General features: G+C 37.9%; 1 protein-coding gene across 1 annotated transcript in view; it reads left to right on the forward strand.

Annotated features, from left to right (window-relative positions):
- Positions 1–22,528, forward strand: part of HS2ST1 (heparan sulfate 2-O-sulfotransferase 1) — a 73,783-nt gene that overhangs the window by 36,993 nt on the left and 14,262 nt on the right. Inside the window, exon 2 of the mRNA XM_041421454.1 lies at positions 19,640–19,878. Within this exon, the coding sequence (XP_041277388.1) occupies positions 19,640–19,878 (239 nt within the window). The remainder of the gene's footprint in view (positions 1–19,639; positions 19,879–22,528) is intronic.

A 22,528-nucleotide genomic window follows, 5' to 3' on the forward strand; every position in this document is an offset into this window, starting at 1 on the left:
GTGCTTATTAAGATCATTGAAGATTTTTTGACTTGCATCCTAAAGGAAGCAGGGTTTTTTGTTTGTTTTGTTTTGTTTCCTCTCTCTGTTGTTAAAACATTGACTAGAAACCTAGTCAGCTTGAAGCTGAAGAGAAACAGAGAAATATATATAGAGGTAGAAATAGTTATTTTTAGACAAGGTAATGCCAGACCTCATTTGTTTGCTGCCTCTGTTCCTTTTAATGCTATTTTGTGTAAAAAATTCTGGAAGGAGGCATAAGAAAATAATCTGTGCCACTCTTAATTAAAAAGAAAATGTCAGTCACAGGCAACCTGTATTGGCTATGTGATTTTAGTGTTTTTTTTTTTTACGGTGGGTTCATTTTTTTGTATTTTGCTTAGGTTTTTTCTCTTCATATTACAAGAGTGTCTTGTATTTCTTGGTTTTATTAATTGATTGCCCAAAAGTTAGCATTCACCTTTCTGAAATCAGGAGGAGATCTTGTGGTAAGAGAAATGTGTATTGGCTCCCATGGATTGTTTTGGCCAAAAGATGATGTGGCAGAGCACAGGGAAGTACAATGGAAAAGTGAGAAAGATGAGATTACAGGAAAATGAAGTAAGACTAAAAAAAACTCCAAAGGATCACTTTCCTGCTTCTGTGACAGTGTCTTTTATCCCTTCTCACTGACCGTGCCCATAGCGGTACTGCTGGGCCTGCTTTGCACTTTCAGTGCCATTCCTGTGGGCTCAGTTAATGCAGTACTCTTAACTGTCTCCCAGTGTTCAGTTGTCATAAAATTCCTATGCAGACTGTATGAAGCAATTCTTTCCCTGAACTTGATTCACACAGGTAGAAACCAGATAAGCCATCTGTTGTTAGTGTTAAAACACAGACCATTGGTTTGCACCCTTTATTCCTCAGTACCCTTGCACAGTTCATTTTCTTTTGGATAAATAGCAGATCTGTGTGTACAGCTGTAGAGCTGTAGGACAACAGCAGGGAAAAAAAGGAACTGGTACCAGTAATAGCAAAACAATAACTTGCTTTCTCTTTGTAATATGAGTCTATATATAGTGACTTTATTCCTGTGAATTGTTTGATTAAAGCCCATTAATTTACTGAGAAAAGACCAATTTTTCTTTCAACTGCCTTTATGCAAGACAAATAGTGGTCTGACTTTTACCGTCCCGACTTTTTCTTCTCGATGACTATGACATTTCCATAGCATCAAAGAATTTAGACAAAATGCCTTTCTCCCAATCTCTAGCATTGCTTTCCAGATGAAGCAAAAATTGTAAGAGGTTCAAAATGAGAATCAGTCTTTGTCCTTAGGAGGTGAATTTTGCTATATTTTGATATGACCATTAAAAATGTGCATCAGTCCTTGATTTCTTTCAGTTCTTTGCTGTGTCTCTGTTGAAAACACTGTCACCTGTTCGTGGTTTACCATGCTGGCTTAAGCCACTGATGGAGATAGGTTTGTGACAAGAGGCTAAGGTGGGAGGTAGGGTTGAGGAGGAGCAGACATATGACCCATTCCTCATTTCTCTTGAGGGATGGTACTTCTCAGGCTCTGCTGTGTGTCTACCTGAGATCTTCTGTACAGTAATTGAGAGGCCAAAGGAGTTGACAAATACTGCACTGGCATCTGGAATTTTAGGAAGGTTAAACAAAAGCAGGAGACATCAATTATCACCCCTACTATAAATACTTCGAAGGAAGCAGACACTTGCTGGTAAAGCACAAGTTTAATGACCATCTTCATGAAGATTATTACTGGGTTTGATTTTACAGAGTTTGACTGGTGTACTGAGTGTACATAGTAGCTGAAGTTATATAATGAGAACATGATAGTGTGCTTTGTTTTGAGAAGGAACAGCAATGTTTTAATTGTCTGGATTCTTTCTGAAAGGACATGAATTAACAGTTCGCTGTTGAGAACTTTTGCATTCATTCAGTGCTGGGAAGAGCATTGCAAGCTGATATATAATAGTTGCTTCCAAAATAGATATTGACAATGGGCTCTCCTTGTGAGAGACAGAAGAGTCATTATTTTCACTTTGAAATAAGAATTCTAGTGTCTTGAACGTGTTCTTTCAAATATACAGGAGCATATGTAATTTTTTTACTGACAAAATTTTTTTCCACTCCAAGTTCTGGTTTTGGGGCTATAAGATATTCTGCTGGGTCTCTGCACTTCAAGGATGGAGAAATTGATCCCTTAGTATACATTTCATTTGCATAAGTATGCTATATCTGTATTGCATAATTATAGACCACCAGTATGAACAGCAGATTATTACATGTCTGGAACTTGAAAAAACCTTTTAATTTGACATTTTTGTATTTTTGTCAGTCAAGTGTTGGTTTCATTTTACGGAATAGTTGAATAGGGAAATGATGATTGAAGTGGAAGCTGTTTCAGACACCTAGTCTGTATCTTAGTCATCTGCATGTTGCTATATCACTGTTTTCTTCTGTAAAATAATTTTTTATTCTCTTTTTTTTTCTGCAGCAAAATATAGGTATAAAATGCATATGACTAACTTGAATTGAGAGATAAATCTCTAAAAATACAGCATGGAGCAGAAAACAAACACAACTGAAAGAAACCCAAATAGTTTCATTTGCCACAGTGTAGTGATTATCTAGACTTTGACATATATAAGAGAGCTTAAGAAGAAATACTTCCAAGTGATTTCTCTTTGTCTAGTGTTCACAGCTTCTTCGAGGTGAAAGTGAGGTTTTTTTCATGAAGTATATATGGATTCCCAAGGCAAATGCCCTGTGAAACATTATTGTGGTTCTAGAGAAAAGGGCTGGAGTTTCTGGCGCTGTTTAATTCCGTACACCGCGGGTGCGGTGTCTGCAGGAGACAGCTGGAAGCAGAAAGGTTGGGATCGAGGGTGGGCTGTGCCGCCGTCGGGTCAGCCTGGCGACCAAGCTCCTCTCCATAACTGGTGCCTCCATCTCCTGTTCTCTGAGCTGCAGGTTTTGTGGCTTGGTGCTGAAAGGCAGCGCTGGCGAGCCCAAGATGTGGCTCCCAGCAAGAGGAAAGGGAGAGGCCACATGGAGCCCAGCAGAGCCCCGTGAGGCCCGAGCTACAGCTGCTGGAGCCGCAGCCGGAACACCGAATGTTCCAGTCCCGCTCCACAGGGTCAGGCCAGGGAGAGGCCTCAGCTGACTTGTTCAGAGCCCTGTCAGGTCCCACCAGGTTCTGCCTTGTCCCTGTTTTCCCGCTGGTTTGGGGCTGGAGGAAGTCAAGCCTTTGTTTTCCCATGTACCGTAGGCCCAGCACCATCTTGCCTTTGGGAAACCACACTGGGTGCCGTCTTCAGGAAGTGTTTTTGGTTGTTCTGTGGTGAATCCCCTTTTGGGGGTAAAACACTCTTTCGTACGCTTTTGTTAATGTTGTTGTGGTTATTGCAATTTTTCAGTAAATTGTGATTGCGTTTTATAATCTCTCCCAGTGCTTCGACCACTATCAGAAGGAGACAGGGGATAGGGGATGGCTTGAAGGGATTTAATTTTCCTGCTGGGTTTTAAAGCAGAATAAACTTTAATAAAGTTGAGGTAGCAAATTTTGGCTAAGGGATAGAATTTGTGAAATGCAAACTAGAACAATACTCTTAACTGAAATGAAAAAATATTTTTTGTTTATTTTCTGTAGGTGTGATTGACCTGGAGGAACTGTCTTTCAAATGCCATTGGCTTAATTGATAAATGTGGATTTTCTCAGATCAGAATAATAGATCCTGTTACTTTATTTGTAGTTGTTAATGGAAGCTAGGCAACAGCAACTTGTATGTGGGCATCTTAACATTTGGATGTGTTTAAGACAGAGAAGCAGGAGCTTCAGAGGATTTAGGAAGTACTGGGGAGATATGACATTGGAAACTGAACAGCTGCTGGCTTGGTGCTTAAAATGACACCAGTGAAAGGTGACAAGGTGTGTTTGAGAAGACACTGATAGCTGTAAACAGAACACAAGTAGGGCTGTCATAGCTGGAAACTCATAACTGTGAACTTCATTATGAAGTACTTGGCATAATCATGTACTGATCAGCAGTTTTTGGTGTTGGTGGCAGGGAGTTATTTTGAGTGGGGTTTTTTTGTTTGGGATTTGTTTTAGGTGTACTACAATTGAGTACTAGGTCCTTTTTCCCCTAAAAAAGTGCTCTGTTTTCCCAGTGGCAGAACTTTGAGAAGAAAGGAATTGGATGCTATATTCTTCCCCTTTAGTTCACAGGTCTGCAATCAAAAAACTTGTTTACTGTTATTTGTGGCTGCCAGCACAAATACCAAGTGTATTGGAAGAGCCTCTGGTTCCTCACTTGGATGTATTGCTGCATCCTAGTAAACCTTCTCTGGGTAGACCAGCGGCTCTGTATTCTTGGTTCCTATTCAGTCTCTAATAAATGGACAAAGAAATACCTTGAGTAATTTTATAATAATAGGTATGTTCTGTAGACCAGAAGTTTGTGCTTGGAGGGAGTTTAAGGGAAGATGAAGTGATGTCCCCAGTGTTCTCAGCCTGCTCACAAGCCTTTTGTATGTCATGTTATATTACCTCTGAGCTGGAAGATACTAAAACAAAATCCATTAGGACAAGACCTAAGGTTATCTCAACTGCCTTACATATAAAAAGATAGATGAAGACTATCATTCTTCTGATAGAGAAAGCCACATGTCCATTCCCCTCAAATTCCTGCAGCTCTATAAATATTTGTGTTTATTCTTTGATAAAGCAGCCATAGAAAAAAGGCTGAGGCAGTAGATTGCATAAGCCTAATGGTTGGAAGGTGGGATCCTCAGGTTGCTCACTGCTTTCTGGCCTCAGAGTGTTCCCATTCAAGTCTATTAAAAGCTACCTAAAAAATCTTTTAAAAGCTTTTGAAACTGCTGGATTGATTTGTTTGTTTGTTTGTTTGGAAGTAGCACTACTTCTTTACCTCCAGTGCATCTGGTTAACCATCAAGAGTGCCTGGTGTTCTTTCATTGTAGTATACAGGAGTATATTTTTCTACTCCTTAAGATGGTTTCCCACCTTTTTTAGTGTTTTTTTATGGCTATTTTTATTTTAACTTCACTTGCTAGAACTGTGGTTAGGTCTTAATGGTGGTATTCAGTAAACCTTCAGTCTCCTTCTCTTCAGTTTGGGTTAACAGACAAGTTCTTCCTCAGCCGCATAATGTAAAATAAAAGGAGAACATTGTTAATTATGAATGACTAGGCTTATTAGCTGTGTCCAGACAAATATTGCAGAATTTTGGTGCCCTTCTCAAGGGTAAGTTTGAGATAGCTGTGAGCTTCCAGGTTTACTTTCTGTAGACTATTCCCAACTCTCAGTAAATAGTAACACAGACTTTTTGAACTTTTATGCAACTGTATGTGAATTTATATGCAAATAAGAAATTCTGGATTCAGTGTTGGCTCTTTAGTGGAGTGTGGAATAACACAACATACTCTAATTGATAGCCAACTTAAACATTATTTTTTCTTTCCAATTAGTTTCCTTCCTCCCCACATTTAATGCATTTTGACCTCATGACTTCACCACATGAAATGGGGAATTAGGTATGTTGTCTTGGTTGTGCTTGAAACCCTAATTGTTAGCCTGGAGTAATTAATAGTAAGGCCCTCCAATATTCAAATCCTTTTGGAGGTCATCGGTGATCTTGAAGGTTGGTTTGTCTCTAAGACTATTGAAACAGAAGGAAGTCTGTATGTTCCTTTGCTTGTATTGTGTTTGTGGAGAAAGAAAATGAAATTAAAGAAGCTGAATGTGTAGAAAAATAATATTACAAGCTTTCATTGATAAATCCATGAAGAAAATAGCAAATTCAGTCTATGTGCAGACTAAATTTACGCTACTATTGACTTACATGCAGAAGGAAACATTAATGTGGTACGTAATGTGTACTGGTGTTTTATAAAATAACATTTTTGAGATTTTTTTTTTAGTTTACAAGTGGCTGAAGTTATCAATTTTATCAATTGTGAAATACAGCTCCCATGACCCAGATGACAGCTGTACCTTATCTCCCATACTCCCCATTCCTCTTGGATGGCATGTTCAGCAACTAATGATCTCTGTATTGTGTTTTAATAGCATTAATATTTACTTTTCTTTTTAAGTCCTGGCAGTGAAGCAGAAGGTTCTGATTAAGGGTAATCCAAAACAATACTGTATTTCAAAATAGTCACATTGATTGCAACAGCTGATATTACTTTGCCCTTAAATGAAGGGAGCAGTTTATTTTCATAATAGTTTGGTGTTATATACATTGATCTTTGCAACTTGAGTTTCTTTCATATCTGAATGATATAAACAATGTGTTTGCTATTCTAGTCAAGACAGTTCATTACAGTTTATAATGGGAAAGGTTTTGGCCTGTGATACAATAATCAGTTCTGACAAACCTGTGAAGCTCTGTAGTGCTTGAATGGTTTCTGCTGATTTTCAGCCAAAAATAAGAATTCAAACCTGAGAAGTCTTAATTTTTAACTGTAACTGAAATGTGTGTTCTTTCCTGAGTAGTTTATTGGTTTTGATCCTATATTGTGTGCCTAAGGATAAAAACATAGGCATAAATAAGATTATCTGATATGTAAGGAACATGAACAGTTATGGATTAAAATAGGTTGCTGTTTCATACACATTACATTGATGCCTCTGGTTTTTCCAGTGATTTGGCTAGTGGAAAATGTTAAGCATATTTCCTTCTTTTCTTTTTATATAAGTTTCTGACAGGAAATCTGTAGCTAAATATCAGTTTATGATTTCCATCTGTTCGTGTATAATAGTGTCTTATAATGCAGTCCAGATTGCTGCCCAATGGAAATGTCCTATAGCAGGAGATAGGCTTTCAAGTGATTGTTGTACATACTAATTATTTTCGTAAATTAGTACTTCATGTAATTTTAAAGACACAGAACTCATTTTAAAGATAGCTTTCTTGATGCAAAAATTTCCACTAATTAGCAAAGATAGTGCCTCATCTTTCTAGTGACAGTATTTTTTAAAAGAAAGGTTTGCATAGTTGTACTACCATGGTAAAATAAGAAAATAAAATACATCCTTAGATTCAGGTAGGCAACAGAAACAGGAAAATTGCTGAAATGTTTTTTAGTTGCAAACCTCATTGATCTCTAGTGTGTTTCTCAGCTAGTGACGTACTAGATTAGGGAGCATTTATTGTAACAGATATAATTTTAATTTTGAGAATTAAGGTGGTTTAAAAACTGTTAAAATTCTAGCTCTTGAAAGATGTCTGTCAGCTGTGTTTTACAGTGAAGATTTCCATCTTCTCAGCTGGAAGGAAGGACTTGGTAATGGGACCCATGTGTTCCGGTATGGTGAGAAAACAAGACAGTGAATAAAAGAACCTTACCCGTGTTATTCATGCTCTTCATCACATCAGTCTTGATTTTTGCACACCTGACTGTAAATCATTGCAAGGGAGTTGGACTAGATGATCTTTCAAGGCCCCTTCCAACCCAAATTATTCTGTGATAAATGGTAAATTATTTTTGCTTTTCTTTATAAACTTTGCAGTCAAGTTACCTGAAAATACCTGTACTGCCTGAGAGTTTCCTGCTTTCACATGTGATGATAATCTGAATAATGAAATTAATATGATGAATAATGTTAATATTTTTCAGTTTAGGACTAATCTAAGGACAGCTGTATTGTGTGTTAAATGGGCCAGGATGCTATCTGTGACTTAAAAATTGGGCTGGAAGTTCTTCTGAGAGGCAGAATGGTGCTCAGCCTAGTGAGGTTTAGCTTTGTAAAAGCCTAAACAATTATTATCAAGAGCTTTCACTTCCTGAAAACGTGTTTTATGTCCATGGTGAATTTCCTTTCACCAAGGCAGTTTGCTGTAGTTGTTTTAGTGGCGTGAATGTGAATTTCTAAATTTCTATGGGTTTTTGCAGCTCAGTTGTTGTCAGTTCAGAACTGTTCTCAATGGGTAGGCTGGTTTCCTATGGTTTGCCTGCTGTGGCTGTGTGCTTTGCACAGGGTGACCCTTCACAGAGGAGCTGGGGGTATTCCATCTCAAGTTCAGAAGCTGGAACCAGTCACGTTTGTAGTCATGAGTGAGTGGGTCTCTATCATTTGGGAAAATGAAAGCTATTGGCTTCAGCTGCTTTTATGATGAATGTACTGGATGAGTTTGTATCTGGGCTGAAAGCAGGGGTTGTTCTCAGACGCTTCCACCCACAGCAGACGTGCAGAGCCAGCCAGTCTGACTCCAGACCGCTCTGAACTCGGGTCAGTTACCGGCGCAGCGCGGCAGCCTCCCGCTGCTGCCAGAGATCTGCTGCGCAGGCAGCTTCCCTCCTCGGGGAGAGGCAGCGAGAAACTCCTCTGCTTCCGAGGTGTTCAGAGGCACGATTTACAAACAAAACTTTACAATACCTAAACCACCTCTTTTCCCCGCTCTGAGCAGCTGGAAGGCACAAAAGCAGAACAGGGCCGTGGCGGCTCTGTGCTTTTTCGTTCAACAGGAAATGTATTTTGAAATAAAACTTACCCTGTAAGTAAGTAAAGGTAAATACAGCTTTTAGAAGTCAATATATTACAGAAATTGTACTGCAGACAAGAACAGGTTAAAGTAGTTCATGGGGCATACAAAATTAATGAAGTTCCAGATACTTTTTAAGTACCACATGTAAAGTCAAGTGGAATTTCTTCTCTGTTGTTGTTGTTGCAGTCTTGTGGCATTGACTATAGAGAGGGGCCTTTTCCACAGTCTCTGGAATAAATGGCTGCTTCTTTAACCAAATTACCATTGAGATGATATGTTCACATTTGGGAACGCAGAGGCGAGGCCACTTGGACGGAATAAACTCTTAATTTTTACATAGTTTTGCTGGAAAAATCACTGTACTTGTGTACTGCGGTTCACCCTGGATCTTGCTCAAGAGTTCTGAGTTGGTCAGAGGCTAGTAGTGTACAGAGATGTGAAGTCCTGATCTACAACAATTTAGATACAGAATTTCTCTTTGATGAAAAGTGACCTATTTTCTTATTGATAGTGTAATGTATGAAATGTAGTGAGAATTTTTACCGAGTCAGTTTTAACCCTGCATGTTAATGTCAGCCCAAGATATCCTTGCCTTGCTGAGAAGAAGATAAGTTGGTATGAACTAGGTGTCAGAAGAGGTGTGAAAATATTTTGAGATGGCTGTTGGGAAACTAAGAGAAGTTACTTTAATCTAGGAATGTAGCAGTAATAAGACTTCAGAAATTATTTTAATACATACAAGGGAGGTTAGTGTTTACAACTTACATACAGCCATAGTGTTCCTGCCTTCTTGAAGATAAACTGTTTGGAACAGAATTGGAACAGAAGATAAAAATGATGAATTAGATACAGAACAGTAACTGAGGAGTTGAAGGATGAGAGTATGCACATTTTCAGTGCTCACTCATCATGGAGCTTCCTTTGCACCACCTCATACTATAGAGGACTATTGCCTCTTGACTTTCCCTCCGCCTTTTCTGCCCAAACTTGGGTATGAATTGTTCCTACCACAATATGATGTCTTCTGAGCACTGTTGTCACGTGGGTGAACTTCACACTGTGAAGTTTCCACAAACCTTTTCTTTAAAACAGAGTTTTCGCATTGCTATTCATAGCTGTGCTGACTGTATAATGCTTCTTTAAAATCAAATTAAAATATCGTCAGTGCCTCGGTATTGACAGTTCAAAACACTTCCACTCTCAATGGCAGCAAAAGGATTATTGCCTTATAGAGCTCTGCAGGTTTCAGCCTTATTAGAAATGGGTTAATGCTAGATTTTAGCCTATTGACTATTGTTGGAAGCAGATTACTTTGCTTGTATAAAATAAAATCTGACCACTGAAAGTCTTAATGTCTGCAAAAGATAATCTGGCCAAATATGTGGGTGTTCCTAGTGTTTGATTTGGGGTGGTTTGGTTTTTTCCTCAAGACCAGTCAACTCTGCATACTATGCAATTCTGACTGCTAACAAAGCAATGTGTAAAGCTAAATACACTTTCTCATCATAAAATGAGTATTTTAATGAATTTGAAATGCTAAAAGAGAATCTTGATTCCTCTTTTTCTCTGGATTTACTCAGAATTCTTTTTGTCTTTTATTTCAGTGGCATTGCCTTACCCAGCATAACATTTGGTATTTCTGACTTTTAGTAAGTTCAGTGATGGTATGTCTTCTGATAATGAATAATTGTGCTGTATTGTGGTTAGGAAGCATTGGTAGAGAGTGAGGAATACAAATCTGTTGTAGCCCTCACTACTGTGGGACCAAAATACTGAGCAGGGGGCTGGAATTGTTTTTTAGCTTTTTGTAACAGCTACCTGAGATGCAGTTGAAGGAATTGTTTGCCCTTTTGTTCTGGACAAATTTTCATCAAATAGTCCTTCTTGTTCAAAGAAATATCTGGGAGAAGATCAGAATATTTCTCATGCATGTAGGAAAATAATTCCTTTTAATTAAAAAGCTTAATCCAGTCTAAATCAGGATTAACACCAAGAAGCTTTCAATGAGCCAGCTGGCTGTCCTGCCAGAGGGAAGTTTTTTGTACAAAACCACCTTACTGTACACATCACTAGTCTGGACTGTTTCTGTTTTTACCAAGCACAAGGAGCTCTATATCACACTGATATGAAATGAGGTCAGGCTCTTCCTTGTATAATTCTGATTTTGCCTATCAGTGTCTGCTGCAAAGAGATTTTTAGTTGTGATGTTGATATGCAGGTATTTGAAATATGATTGCCACTGTTTCTTAGCATAGTGAAGATGATTCTGGAAGGCTTGCATTAGCTGCTAGTTGTGTCACAAACGTTCTATAATGCATGGTTTCAAACTCAGTACGGCCAGGGAGGGTGTGTGTTGAGAGGAGTTTGTGGTGGTCCCTCTCTGGACTCCTTGAGTGCACAGGGCCGCTGCTCCTTTGGATCCTCTGAAAGTCAGAGGGGGAGGGTTCCCCTATAAGAAAGTGATTATTTTATTCATAAAGGAACCAGGTTGATACTGCCTGTATTTTTATTCCTAGTTCTGCCTGAAAGTAGCTTGGACTTAAGTGTAAAGAGGTGAAGGATACAGCAAAAAGAGCTTTCCAGAGATAATGAAAAAGTTTTAATTTTGTGTTTGTTGTAATTCTAGCATTTAATTAAAAATAAGGGGGCTTTTGTACTTTCATTTACTTAAAATAGCTTTGATGTTCCTGAAATGTAATTTTTAAGTGGTCTGTATGTTGTTAGAGCTTATCTTTATTCATGCTTATCTTTTTGATCTTGCAGATGAGGTCTTTGGGCTGCAAACCTTAGACTAGAAAAAAAGATAAAGCAGTATTTTTTATCTATGTTGATATTTTAGCTACATGAAGTAGCAAATATCTTGATTAACAATTCATATTTTTGAGGGAAAAATAAAACTTACTTTTGATTTAAGTACAAAGCAACCAGGGTATAGAATTAAATTGAAGTTCTTAAATAAGCTAAGACCAAGATAAATGGTTTCCATAAAGAAAACAATAAATATAATCAAGAGCTTATCTAATCGGCATTTTAAAAATGTAATTAAAGTTAATTCTGTAATGACTTAACAACCATGGTGCTCATGCACCACGCAGGCTCATTTCTGTTTTTAAAAAACTTCTTTCAAAACTTCTGTTTTACACAAACTCCTATAACAACATTAAGGTTAGAAATCATGTTTATCACTGTAAATGCTTAATCTATACATAGCCAGTGTCAATTCAGCAAATATCACGCTCTATCTACTGTGCTACACAGAGTTCTTGTAGGGTTATTCTTGGCACTCTAACTTCCTAAGATTCCTAGTAAAATGTTTAGCTCTTCTACCTTACCCGCGTCGGCTGCCGTTCTGATCAGAAGGCAGTGCTGTTTGCTGTCTTCCTTTTTTTGGCTGTTAGACCAGATGGCAATAGCTTGTTTTCCACATTAGGTTAGTTTAGCCAAGATGTGTGAAGACAAGCAGGGGTATAAGTGCAATATGTTGCAAATAACAGTATGTCTTAGCAATTCGTTTTATTAAACCTGATGCGTCTTACTAGAATACAGCATTGTTCTTACATACAGGCCTTTCAATGATTTTAACAGATAGTTTAGTGATTATTTTTGCTTTTTTTGCTAGTCAATATCCTTTTTAAATAGTAAATGATTATATGGCTGCAGAAAGGTCATGTAATAATATAAAGAACAAATATATGTAGATAAGCACCAGTCTCTAGGCTGCCTTACTAAATAGAGTCTGACACTCTATATTGATCTTGCTTTTTTTCACTATTTGAATTGGATTTTTCTTGAAGGAGTCGCATGCATATTTGTATAGTGGAATGCTTGTGACATATTCTGTAGTGGAATGCTTGTGTATGTGTGTAGAAAACAGTTCCATTAACTTCTTTTGCTAACGCTGGAGACTTGCATTAAGATACTAAGGCACTATAAATAACAGCAAACCCTACTGTTACATACTCAGCTGATGTTTTATTATTTAGGGAACAAATCGCTGGTTTGGAACTTATTTTTCTTTGCTCTTATCATAGTCACAGTGTTTTGTAAGAATTTACTGACAGTTTTGGCATTCTGAAAAGTCACAAACCTTTTCCCTGTGTGATTACATCATTCTCTTTACAGCTATCTGTTTACTTGTCCCAAGGAAACAAGAAATTGCAGGTGGCTCGGAGAAAACAAAAATGAATGGTGACTGTTGTGTTTGTTCTCATGCTAATTCGTCAACTTGAAGTCAACACTTGGGTCAAGCAAAACAGTTAAATCTGAAGTTGGAAAGCTTATGGAGCTGCTTGACATTGGCTCATTTTTAAATATACTGCATCATGGTGCCTAAACATTTTGCTTCTGTAGATCTTTACCTAACTTTATAGGCAGCATTATGTGCAGTATTCAGGAGTCATGGCAGTGATGCTGTAGTTAGAGCTGAAGATGTGTTTGAAGTATGCACCTTCTTTTAAAGCATTTACAGACTTTTGAAAATTCTGTATTTGGTGCTATTAAGTCTTCTGGTTTTTTCTGTTTTATTGGATGCTGTTTTACCAAAGTATTGACTATGAGCCATATTGTTTCTGGGAATAACCATGCTTATTTGGGTACCTAAACTTTGATTTATATAAGCATTTCATCTGATATCTAACTTTCCATGGGCTTTTGTCTAGTTTTGCCCTTCCTGGGACAAATTTGAGATGCAGGCCCTTACCAGTCCTACATATTGCTAAAAGATAGGCTGACTTAATAGTACATGCTTTGTATGCCTGGTCTTAAACCCAAAAAGAGCTACAACATAGTCTTCAATTAAGATACTTTGTGCAGTGAAATGCTGGAAGAAACATATATAATGCTGTATGTTAACTGTAGTCTTAAGAAAAAAAAAATAAAGAGAGCAAGTACTTGGTCAAGCCCTAATCTCTCTTCCTTAAGAAAAATTGCAGAAAAATGAGAAATGCAGTCTCTGATGTTCAAACCAGGTTGGATGTACATGTAGATTAGTGATTTCATTGTAAAGGTAAACCTTCTGTCATTTGGTTTAAAATTAAAGCCTTAACAGGACTATTCACTAATCAGTATGCTCGTACTTAAGTGTTCAAAATAAAGTCCTGGCAAAAATGCTGTCTTGAATTAAAGTGACAGATATCAAATGCCAATGGAACTGTAGCAGGCTTTTCAGAATTGCTACTTCTAATTTTCAGGCAGCTGCTGCATTAGATTTCGGTTAACGCTCTCATGCCTGTGTTGGGATTTCTGAGAAGGGCTATTTTTTCTTTTAACGAGTTCCGTTGAACATTTGTTGGAGTTTAAAGTTTGGAGTTTGAAAACAAATCTGTTCTGTCTGGACAGTTCTGAAGTGCAGAACAGTCTTTTCCTTCTGTTCTGAAAGTGCGTTAACGACTACAAAAAAAATGTTTTGGCAATATTAGTGACTTCTGCTTGGTTACTAAACTATTGGGGTTTATTACAAAGTGCCTTTTATACCTATTTCTTTTCATGCATTATTGGAAAATAAACAAGCTGGGATAAAATTTCTGAAATTAAGCAATAGAATTTCTTGCCGCTAAGGCAACTGAATTCTTAGAAGAGGAAGAAAATATGGGGTTTTGACCTGACTGAAAAAACTTTAAATTACTTTTCTGGTATTATTTTAAGCATTGTACTATGTTTCCATCCTGGTTTGTCCTTTGCATGTGATCTTCACTTCCTATAGGTCAGAACTGGGTTCAGAGCACATATGTGCTAAGCCTGTCCTGAATTTGAAGACTTTTTAAAAGGTAAATGTTAAATTAAAGGGTTTAGCAGGTATTTCGTAGGCTGATTAAGACAGCTAGACTTGCAAATGAGACCAACAGTATTTTTTGTCTAAAGTGCAAATAAATAAAATACCTTAAGGGTTAAGATGTTTTTAATTAGTAAAGTTGTTCTGAACTACACAGATATCTAAGAAAAGAGGAAAGCAAAAGGTCCAAGTTATTCTCTTAAATAGAATAAGTTATGGCTACTCCATAAGGCAGCAGCAGTGCATCCTACAAGTGTCATTCCCTGAGTGGTGTCGTTGTTAGCCAGCATTGCTGAAGCTGTGAAGTGGCTGCTGGTAGTGGGTGTGAGGGGCTGGGAATGCAATAGGACCATCTACCCTCTAAGGGTGGTGGGCTGCTGCTTGGTACCAGTGTTCTTGCTGCATGACTGAAAAAAATTACATTAAATTGCAGTTTTGTTTCTTAGAAATCTCTTTCATTATTTTTGCCCCAAAATACTTGTTGGTCTTTAATGCATGAAGTTTCTAGAGAACACATGGTGGTTCTTCTCTTAGTAGGACTTAAAACTAGAGCATAATAGAGTTGTTATTTATAAAGGTCTTTGAAAAAGTTGGTATGTTAATACTGATGCCTTGCACAAATTTAACCTTTAGGCACTTTTTATTAATAAAATCTATATTTTTCCTTCAGATTTCATTTGGTATAGTGACACAAGTCCTCCATGGCCATAACTTGTCATAGTGCCATTGATTCTTTCTCTTCTTCTCTCCATGCCTGAAGTATTGCTATCTACATACAGCTGCACTGTGGTTTGTAAGTTGTGTGCTGCTAAGCAGCTCCCAGAGGAGACCACATTTCTGTGATGGATGAAGGCTGTGTGTATGTGGTGGGTGTTGAAAATTATTCCAAACATCAGCTTTGCTACAGATTTATGACTCGGTTTTAAGCTGTTATTCAATTTTCATTCTTCATCAGAGGAGAATGGAGTCCAGAGTGAGCAGGTTTGCAGTCCTGCTCCGGTTCAGTATTTAGGCCAATCCTGCTTTTAAGGAAGCTTTTGGGCAGGGAGACAGCTTGAGAGCTGCTCCATGCCTTAGGCTACCAGCTGCTTGCCTAATCGGCCTGGGAGCACAGTGGAAAGGAGGCTGAGACACGAAGGCAGCTGGCTTCCCTGTCGCTCCCAACTCCAAGAAGCCTGCTTATTGTTTACTGTGGTGTCCAGTAGTGTAAGTATACAGCAACAGTTTGCTCAGGGGCGGTGCTGTCAAGGCTAGCTGTCCAGTTCCTTCACTTCAAGCCAGTGTGATTGAAGTTTGAATCCATATCTATTTCTTCTGTTGGGCAACACTTGAAGGCTGCTGAGCTAAAATTTATTTTAAGACTGAGTCTTTCCTCATCTGGGTGGGCGCTTTCACAACAAAGCATGGCAGGCACATAAGGCAGATAGAAGAGAGAGCCTAAATAATGTCTGTAGATACATACAGAAGGAAAATGGATGTAGAGGACAAAGAGCATAGTCTGGGAAAGTGGAGCCATATGCTCTGAATTATTCTTCCAGTTACTTGAACTTAATTTTGACAGCCATCAAGGCTCTAAATGTGTCTTTCATCAATAATGGTAACTGCTAAGTTAGAGGGTAAAGAAGAATTTCTGATTTTGATAGATTTCTTTGTTCAGAAATCCCAGGAGGTTCTTATGCTTCTGTGAAAAATGTGAGGAATTTGAAATGTTTGGTTTTGTTAATCTTTAAGTTTTTAGAATCCATGACACAGTTTTCTTTGGGAAGATTTTGTATGCAGTTATGCAGTTAATTCTTGGATTTGAAGTAAATGCTAATAAGCTTGTTTTACCTAAGACATTTATCTGTTTGAATGTGCAAGGAATGTAGACTAATAACTGCTTATGATCCTAGTCATTTGTTTCTATAATTATTTAAATATTGTTCATTTGGGTAATTTGTTTCTGTAGTTATGTAAATATGATTCAGCTGGGTTTTCAAACATTTTTAGAAGTGTCTATGGGTCTATTGCATTTTCACAGGTGATTTTATTGGTTTGGATTTTTGGCCTGTTCATTTCTCTCCAAGTGTTTGTTGTTACTAACTTTTGAGCTCGTTGAGAAACTGCTTTGACTTGAAAGGGCAGTGACCTTGAAGTGATGGCATATGGAGGAAATGTTGCTATTAGTCTTTCTACTGAAGGAGAAGATATAACTTGCCCATTGTATGTTATTTTCTGGTAGCATGTGACTGGCAAACCAATTTGTTGCTAGCCATGATATTTTGTGGTTTATTGCTACAAGAGGATGGCTCAAGAAATGTAAGTCATGCCAAGAGGCTGAGTTACAGAAACAGGGTGAAGGTGGGTTTAGAAGAACATGTAGACAAATGGGTGAGAAAATAAACTTGTTCTACTGTTTACAAAGCAGCTACTTCAGCCAACTAAGGATTTTCTGCAAGTAATTCATCTGCTGGTAAACAATCAGTTCAGCAATTGTTATTACACTGATCATATTGGTGGCACCTGTGTGCAAACTGTCCTTGCAGTTGGTGAAAGTTTGCGTGCAGGACAGCTGCAGGTGACAGAACAGAGTTTATCCCAAGGGTATAGCAATTATATTGTGTACTATGGGGAATTTCAACAAGCAGTAAAAAGTGTGAGACAGAATATTTTATGCCTTAAAATTATCCTGTATTATAGTTTTATGAAAACCTGTCTTGTACTCAAAGGTATCACTTACTTAAATGCCACATATCTTTTAAAATGGGTGTAGTTATGTAGTGTGAAATTTAGAGTGTATGATCTTAACCCTGTTTAAGCATTTGGCTCTTCAGAATTTTGCATAAGTGTTTTTCCTACAACGCAAAGTTTAAATAGAATGCAGTGAAAGCAATGAGACTGTAGGACATATCATCCACTGAATCTCTGAGAGGAAAGAAATCACCCATCCTGATTTTTAGAATTTTTTAAAATTGTTTTCAGTGAAACCAGTCCAACCTTATGTAGACAGGTTCTTGTAATCAAAGTTGTATTTGCAGGGCTGTCATCTAAGGAGATGTTTTGATAAATACGATACATTTAGTAAATACACATCCCTGTCTTCCACATGTAAAATGTCTTTAAAGCATTGCATTTTCTACCATATTTCTAAACACATATAAGTATTGTTCATTTTTCAGCCATCACAGGGCTTCTGCTTCCAAGATTATTTAAGTTTTATAGAAGAACAAATGAAGTAGTTAATCAAATGCCCATTAACTCCTCAAATTCTCTAACTTCTGAAACATAGCTATCTGAAAGACTATTCTCAGTTGTATCTCACCATTACTGGACCTCTTCCCCATTCCAAATAATAAATTAACTAATTCTATAAATAAAAAATATATATATATATATATGCATCATTTTAAGAGTTAAACTGACTTTTCAGTAAGTAGCAGAAAACCTTCCTGACTTCACATGAAAAACTGCCAACTGTTTGTGATTGGGAAAAAATGTGCACTTTTATGAAATTTGCAATTTTCATTACTGTATTACTCATAGACTGGAATGAAATAGGCCCCCAGGATGGCTGACCAGGTTAGACACTTCCAGGCGCTTCCTCTTGCACTTCAGCAGTTTATATCCTTCATTTCAGATTCTATTTTTTAGCTATTGCAGTTATTTCAAAAAAGTGATTTCAGTGCTTCATCTTAAAGATCAGTTTTTGTTTTAGTTTGAAATTTAAAGCCTCCTTTTTTTTTTATGATAGGACTGTCTGTATGGCTTGTGAAGGTTCTGCTCCTTACTTGAGTTCTTGCTTTCCCCCTTGCAATGGGAAGCTGAAGGTGGTTGTATGCAATGGCCTTTCTGCTAATTGCATCCAATCATGCAGCTTTTATACCTTATGCATGGTCTTTAAAGTGCCCTTATCACACTAATTCTTGAATCATCAAGGTTTAAAATACATCATTAGAGAATGCTTCTCATCAATCCTCTTGCAAATCATGTCTCTTTCTCACAAATGTTTCTCTCTTCCACATAAGCGTCATCAGCCCTGGGGTTCTGTGCAGCTATGATTAAAACTAGCTTAGATCTACTACTCTGGTGTAGAAAATACCAATCAAATTTGTTTCATTTCAGCTTCTCTAGGTGTATTCACTATCCATGTAGCCTTGGGCAGCCACATGGTTAACTGTGTTCCCTATCGAATGCTTTCTCTAATCTGTTACTGGCGGGAAGGGGAGAGTCGCCAGCCCCATGCTTCTGTAGCCATCTTCAGAGATGAAACCTGAGTCTGTTGCCTCATCTCTTTCCAAAATAGGACGTTTGCCAGCATTGATGGGAGAGGTAGCAAATGAGAAAGGAAGGAGCAAAAACTGTGACTGATGTAGTGGGGAGCAACAGATGTCATGTGGAAAATTGAGATACACTCAATAAGCATTTCCTACAAACATTTTCCTACTGATGTAGCTTAGTTATGGGGTGTGAGATATGAGCATATGAGAGAGTGAGTGAGTTTAAGCTTTGAAGCATTTCAGACAGATGGAAGTTTGTGGTTTAAGACAATTTACGTGGAATTACACGGTAGGCTATTCACAGCTTGATGATTCTGCTTTAGAAGTGATTTTATGTTATAATTAAAGAGATTTGGTGAAAGAGAATAGAAGAGGCTGGGCTAAAGAGTCAAGGGAAGTAAAGGTCAAGAGCTGCTGCTGCTGTTAAAAGTATGTCATCCATAAAGATCTGTATAACCTGTAAAAGACCATAATACAGAGAATTACAGGTTACTCTTGTGATATCAACTTCAGCTTCCACTGTTGATAAATTCAGATTTCTTTGAACATTATTAAAGGCAGTATCACCATACATGAATGAGAAAAAGTGCTTTGACATCTGTATTACAGATTGTCCTAAAGTACATACCTGTCTGAAACAGAAAAAAACCTGAGTCTGTTACCTGTTTTGTAAGCGCCTCTTACTTCTATTCTTGTCAAACTTCAAATTAATAAAATCTTCTTCCATGATAATTTTTAACTAGGGGTATTGTAGAAATCATGTGTGATATTTCTGGGATGTCACCATTTTCATAGTGCGTTACAGACTTTCCTTTAGAAATGATGACTCTGAAGACAATGACATCAGCGTGAGTCACAGAGTATGGTCTGTGTTCCCTAAGGATATTGTTTTCTGGGCTTTGTGTTTTATGTTGGACTGTCTTTCCTTCATTTTTATTGATGAAGTTTTGTTCAGATATGTCAGAAATGCATAGTACAGCTAGTGTTTCCTTTATTGCTCAGGAGTTATGCTTTTCACCAGATTGTGTTCTAAGGTTTGAACTTCAGAATTGGTGAGACTTCCACTGAAATGTTATATTTGTCTTCTTTAACAGAAAGGGCTATTGCAAGGCATGAAGTCAGAGAAATAGAGCAACGTCATACAGTCGATGGTCCCCGACAAGATGTGACACTGGATGAGGAAGATGATGTGGTGATTATTTACAACAGAGTACCCAAGACTGCGAGCACATCCTTCACAAATATTGCCTATGACCTCTGTGCGAAGAACAAGTACCATGTTCTACATATCAATACAACCAAAAATAACCCTGTTATGTCCCTGCAAGATCAGGTAAGCTGCTGAATTTGGGGTGTCTTTATGAAACCAGGGAAGAGCACAGGAAAAAACATTTACTATTGTAAACTTGGGTGATCTGATGTATTTAATTTCTTTATCACATATTCCAATATGAATGAAATCCAATGCTTTCATATTTTCTTTGTAGAGAATTAATATTATTTCTTAATAGATTGAGGTTTTTGCTTGGCTACTGGAGGTGGTAAATGTCTGTTTATTGGACAAAAACAAAGCTAAAAAGGGGCAAGACTGGGGTAGAAATGACCTTTGTTATTATAACTATTTTGGCAGTGTAATACAACTTGCCTGTCATCTCCATCTGCAGTGAATGCAGTCTTAGGCAGTTTGCTCTCTGAGTAGTGCAGGCACTGTGCCATGCTGTCAGGGCTAGACTTGTGTCTTTGGTACTGGGGCTAGTCAGGTCTCACAGGTGATAAAAAACATACAAAAAAGTGCTTGTAAATAGCTTGCTCTGCAAAGGACGGGTCACTTCGCATCCATTAAAATGCTCACTAAAATCACTGTAGTACCAGACTAGAAATGATCATGGCTACTGTATTTTAAAAAGATGATGAGGGTTCAGTGCCGTGTTTTTTATTAGGCTGGGGTGAGGAAGTAGGTTTATTGGTTTACTTTCATTAATATTTCCTTGGCTGTCATGAGTGCACTTGCAGAGAATCCAGGTTAGAGATCTGAAACGTCACTGTCATCATCCCTGCCTGTAAAACAAATGTTTCTGAAGTCTCTACTGCCGGTTGTATGCTGATCACTTAAGTTGATATGCAGCAGAGGCAGGAGCTGCTCTGCATTGCAGCATGTCAGCACTGAGCCTTCCAGCTCCTGTGAGTGCATGTCTGCAGGCTGAAGCAGCTCAGCACAGCTGGACTGGGGCAGGGGAAGCAGATGCTAAAGGCCCTCCACTTCCTCTTCTGTATGTGGGAGAAAGGTTGAGGGAGGGGTCTCCATGCAGATGAAATAATGGACTTGGGTGATACTGGAATCTGTTTTGTGATAATGGAGTTGTGTTACTGTGGAGTATCTCCTTCTGTAAAATTGTTTCCTACATATGGAGGTGGTACTGTCAAACATAATCACTCTGATTATAGTCTGGTAGTCATCACTATAGTCCTGTCCACTGCACAGAACAAGTACTAAGGACCTGTGTAATAAAGCAGTGTGATTTTTCAAGATTTAATAAGCTTATTAATTATTAGTTAAAAATCGTACTCAAGTCAGCTATACCTAGTACTGCACTTTCCACCAAATTCTGTTTCTGTCAAGGTGTCTCTTGAAATTGAGGTCTGTCCTACAGGATAGGAGAGCTAGTCATTGAATAGGTATAAATTAAACACAGGCTACCTTAAATTTCTACTTCTGTTTGAACTTAATTCAAATAAAATTTGTTCTTTGCTGGCTTAGTTTTATAAAATAGAAACTCTTCATCTTCCCTCCAATAATATTGTATTGAAAAATGAAAATCTGTCTGTGCTGAGCATGTACACAGTACTCTCAGTCCTACCTTCATTTGATACTATGCTCTTGTCCAAGGTGGTAAATGATATAGTTTAATTGGGCACTTGATACTGTTTTTTGGTGGCCATTACCTGGGAGATGCTGATAATGAAGAACTTCATATATTGCATAGCTGTTCATAGATGCAGAAATAATTATTCTTCTTCAATACATGGAGATAATACCTTGCCATTGTAAGTCATAGTGCATAATTCAGGGGATGGCAGGGGTGCTGAGAGGTAGCTGATGATGTTTACTCTGCGTGGGCTTGGATTAGCATGACATATTCATGTGCCACCTTCACCAGTATAGCTCATTTGGGTGCATTAGGTGTATATGTGCCAGTAGTAACATACATAAACATATCATAGAGACAAAATTGTTCTGTTAGTGATACTGTTGGTTAAAGCAAATCTCCCTAGGTAAGGTGAAGATTGCTTCAGGCCTGGTAGAAATATGTAAATTAGTGAGTGTTCTTTTGTGCAGTTTTTTCTGCTGTACTTTTTCCAAACTACTGTAATTCTGCAACAGATTCTAAGTTCTCAGCCCATATGTGAAACCTTTACTTCTTGAATGCAGTACGAAAAAAATGATATTTAAAATCCACTCCAAATACAGTCTGTATCTGATCTGAGATAATCCAATAAGAGTTCCTAACACCCATTTTAGCTTTAGGTGTAACTTGTCCCAGCAGTCCTCCTTTCTTTTGCAGCATCTCTGGCAGCAGGATCCTGGGAGCTGCCCCCTCTTTCTCCAGGCTGGGCCATTTCTTTGCAGCAAACTGAGTGCCATATTGCTCATGTTGCATTCCTGACCTGTGTGCTTTTCTTAATTAAGTCAGAGTAGTTGTTTGGTTGAATTTTACTTGTTGCTTGGGTGTTTCAGCAGTCCATACAAGAATGCCTGTATTACAGCTATCAGGATGGCATGCCAGTCACACAGATTTTATTGCTTTTGTTACATAATTAAGTTGTCATTGAAAACACTTAAAATTAAATTACTGTTCTGCATTACAGCATGTGTTCTTGATACATTATTTTAAAAGTGGGTTAGAGAACATTCTCTCTACTGTTATGAATGCTGCAATTATCCAGTGTTTCAGTCCCTCAGCTTGATGGTTTCTGTTTCTTGG

This window comes from Onychostruthus taczanowskii, unplaced genomic scaffold (assembly GCF_017590055.1).
Source record: "Onychostruthus taczanowskii isolate IOZ18803 unplaced genomic scaffold, ASM1759005v1 scaffold7, whole genome shotgun sequence".
NCBI lineage: Eukaryota > Metazoa > Chordata > Aves > Passeriformes > Passeridae > Onychostruthus > Onychostruthus taczanowskii.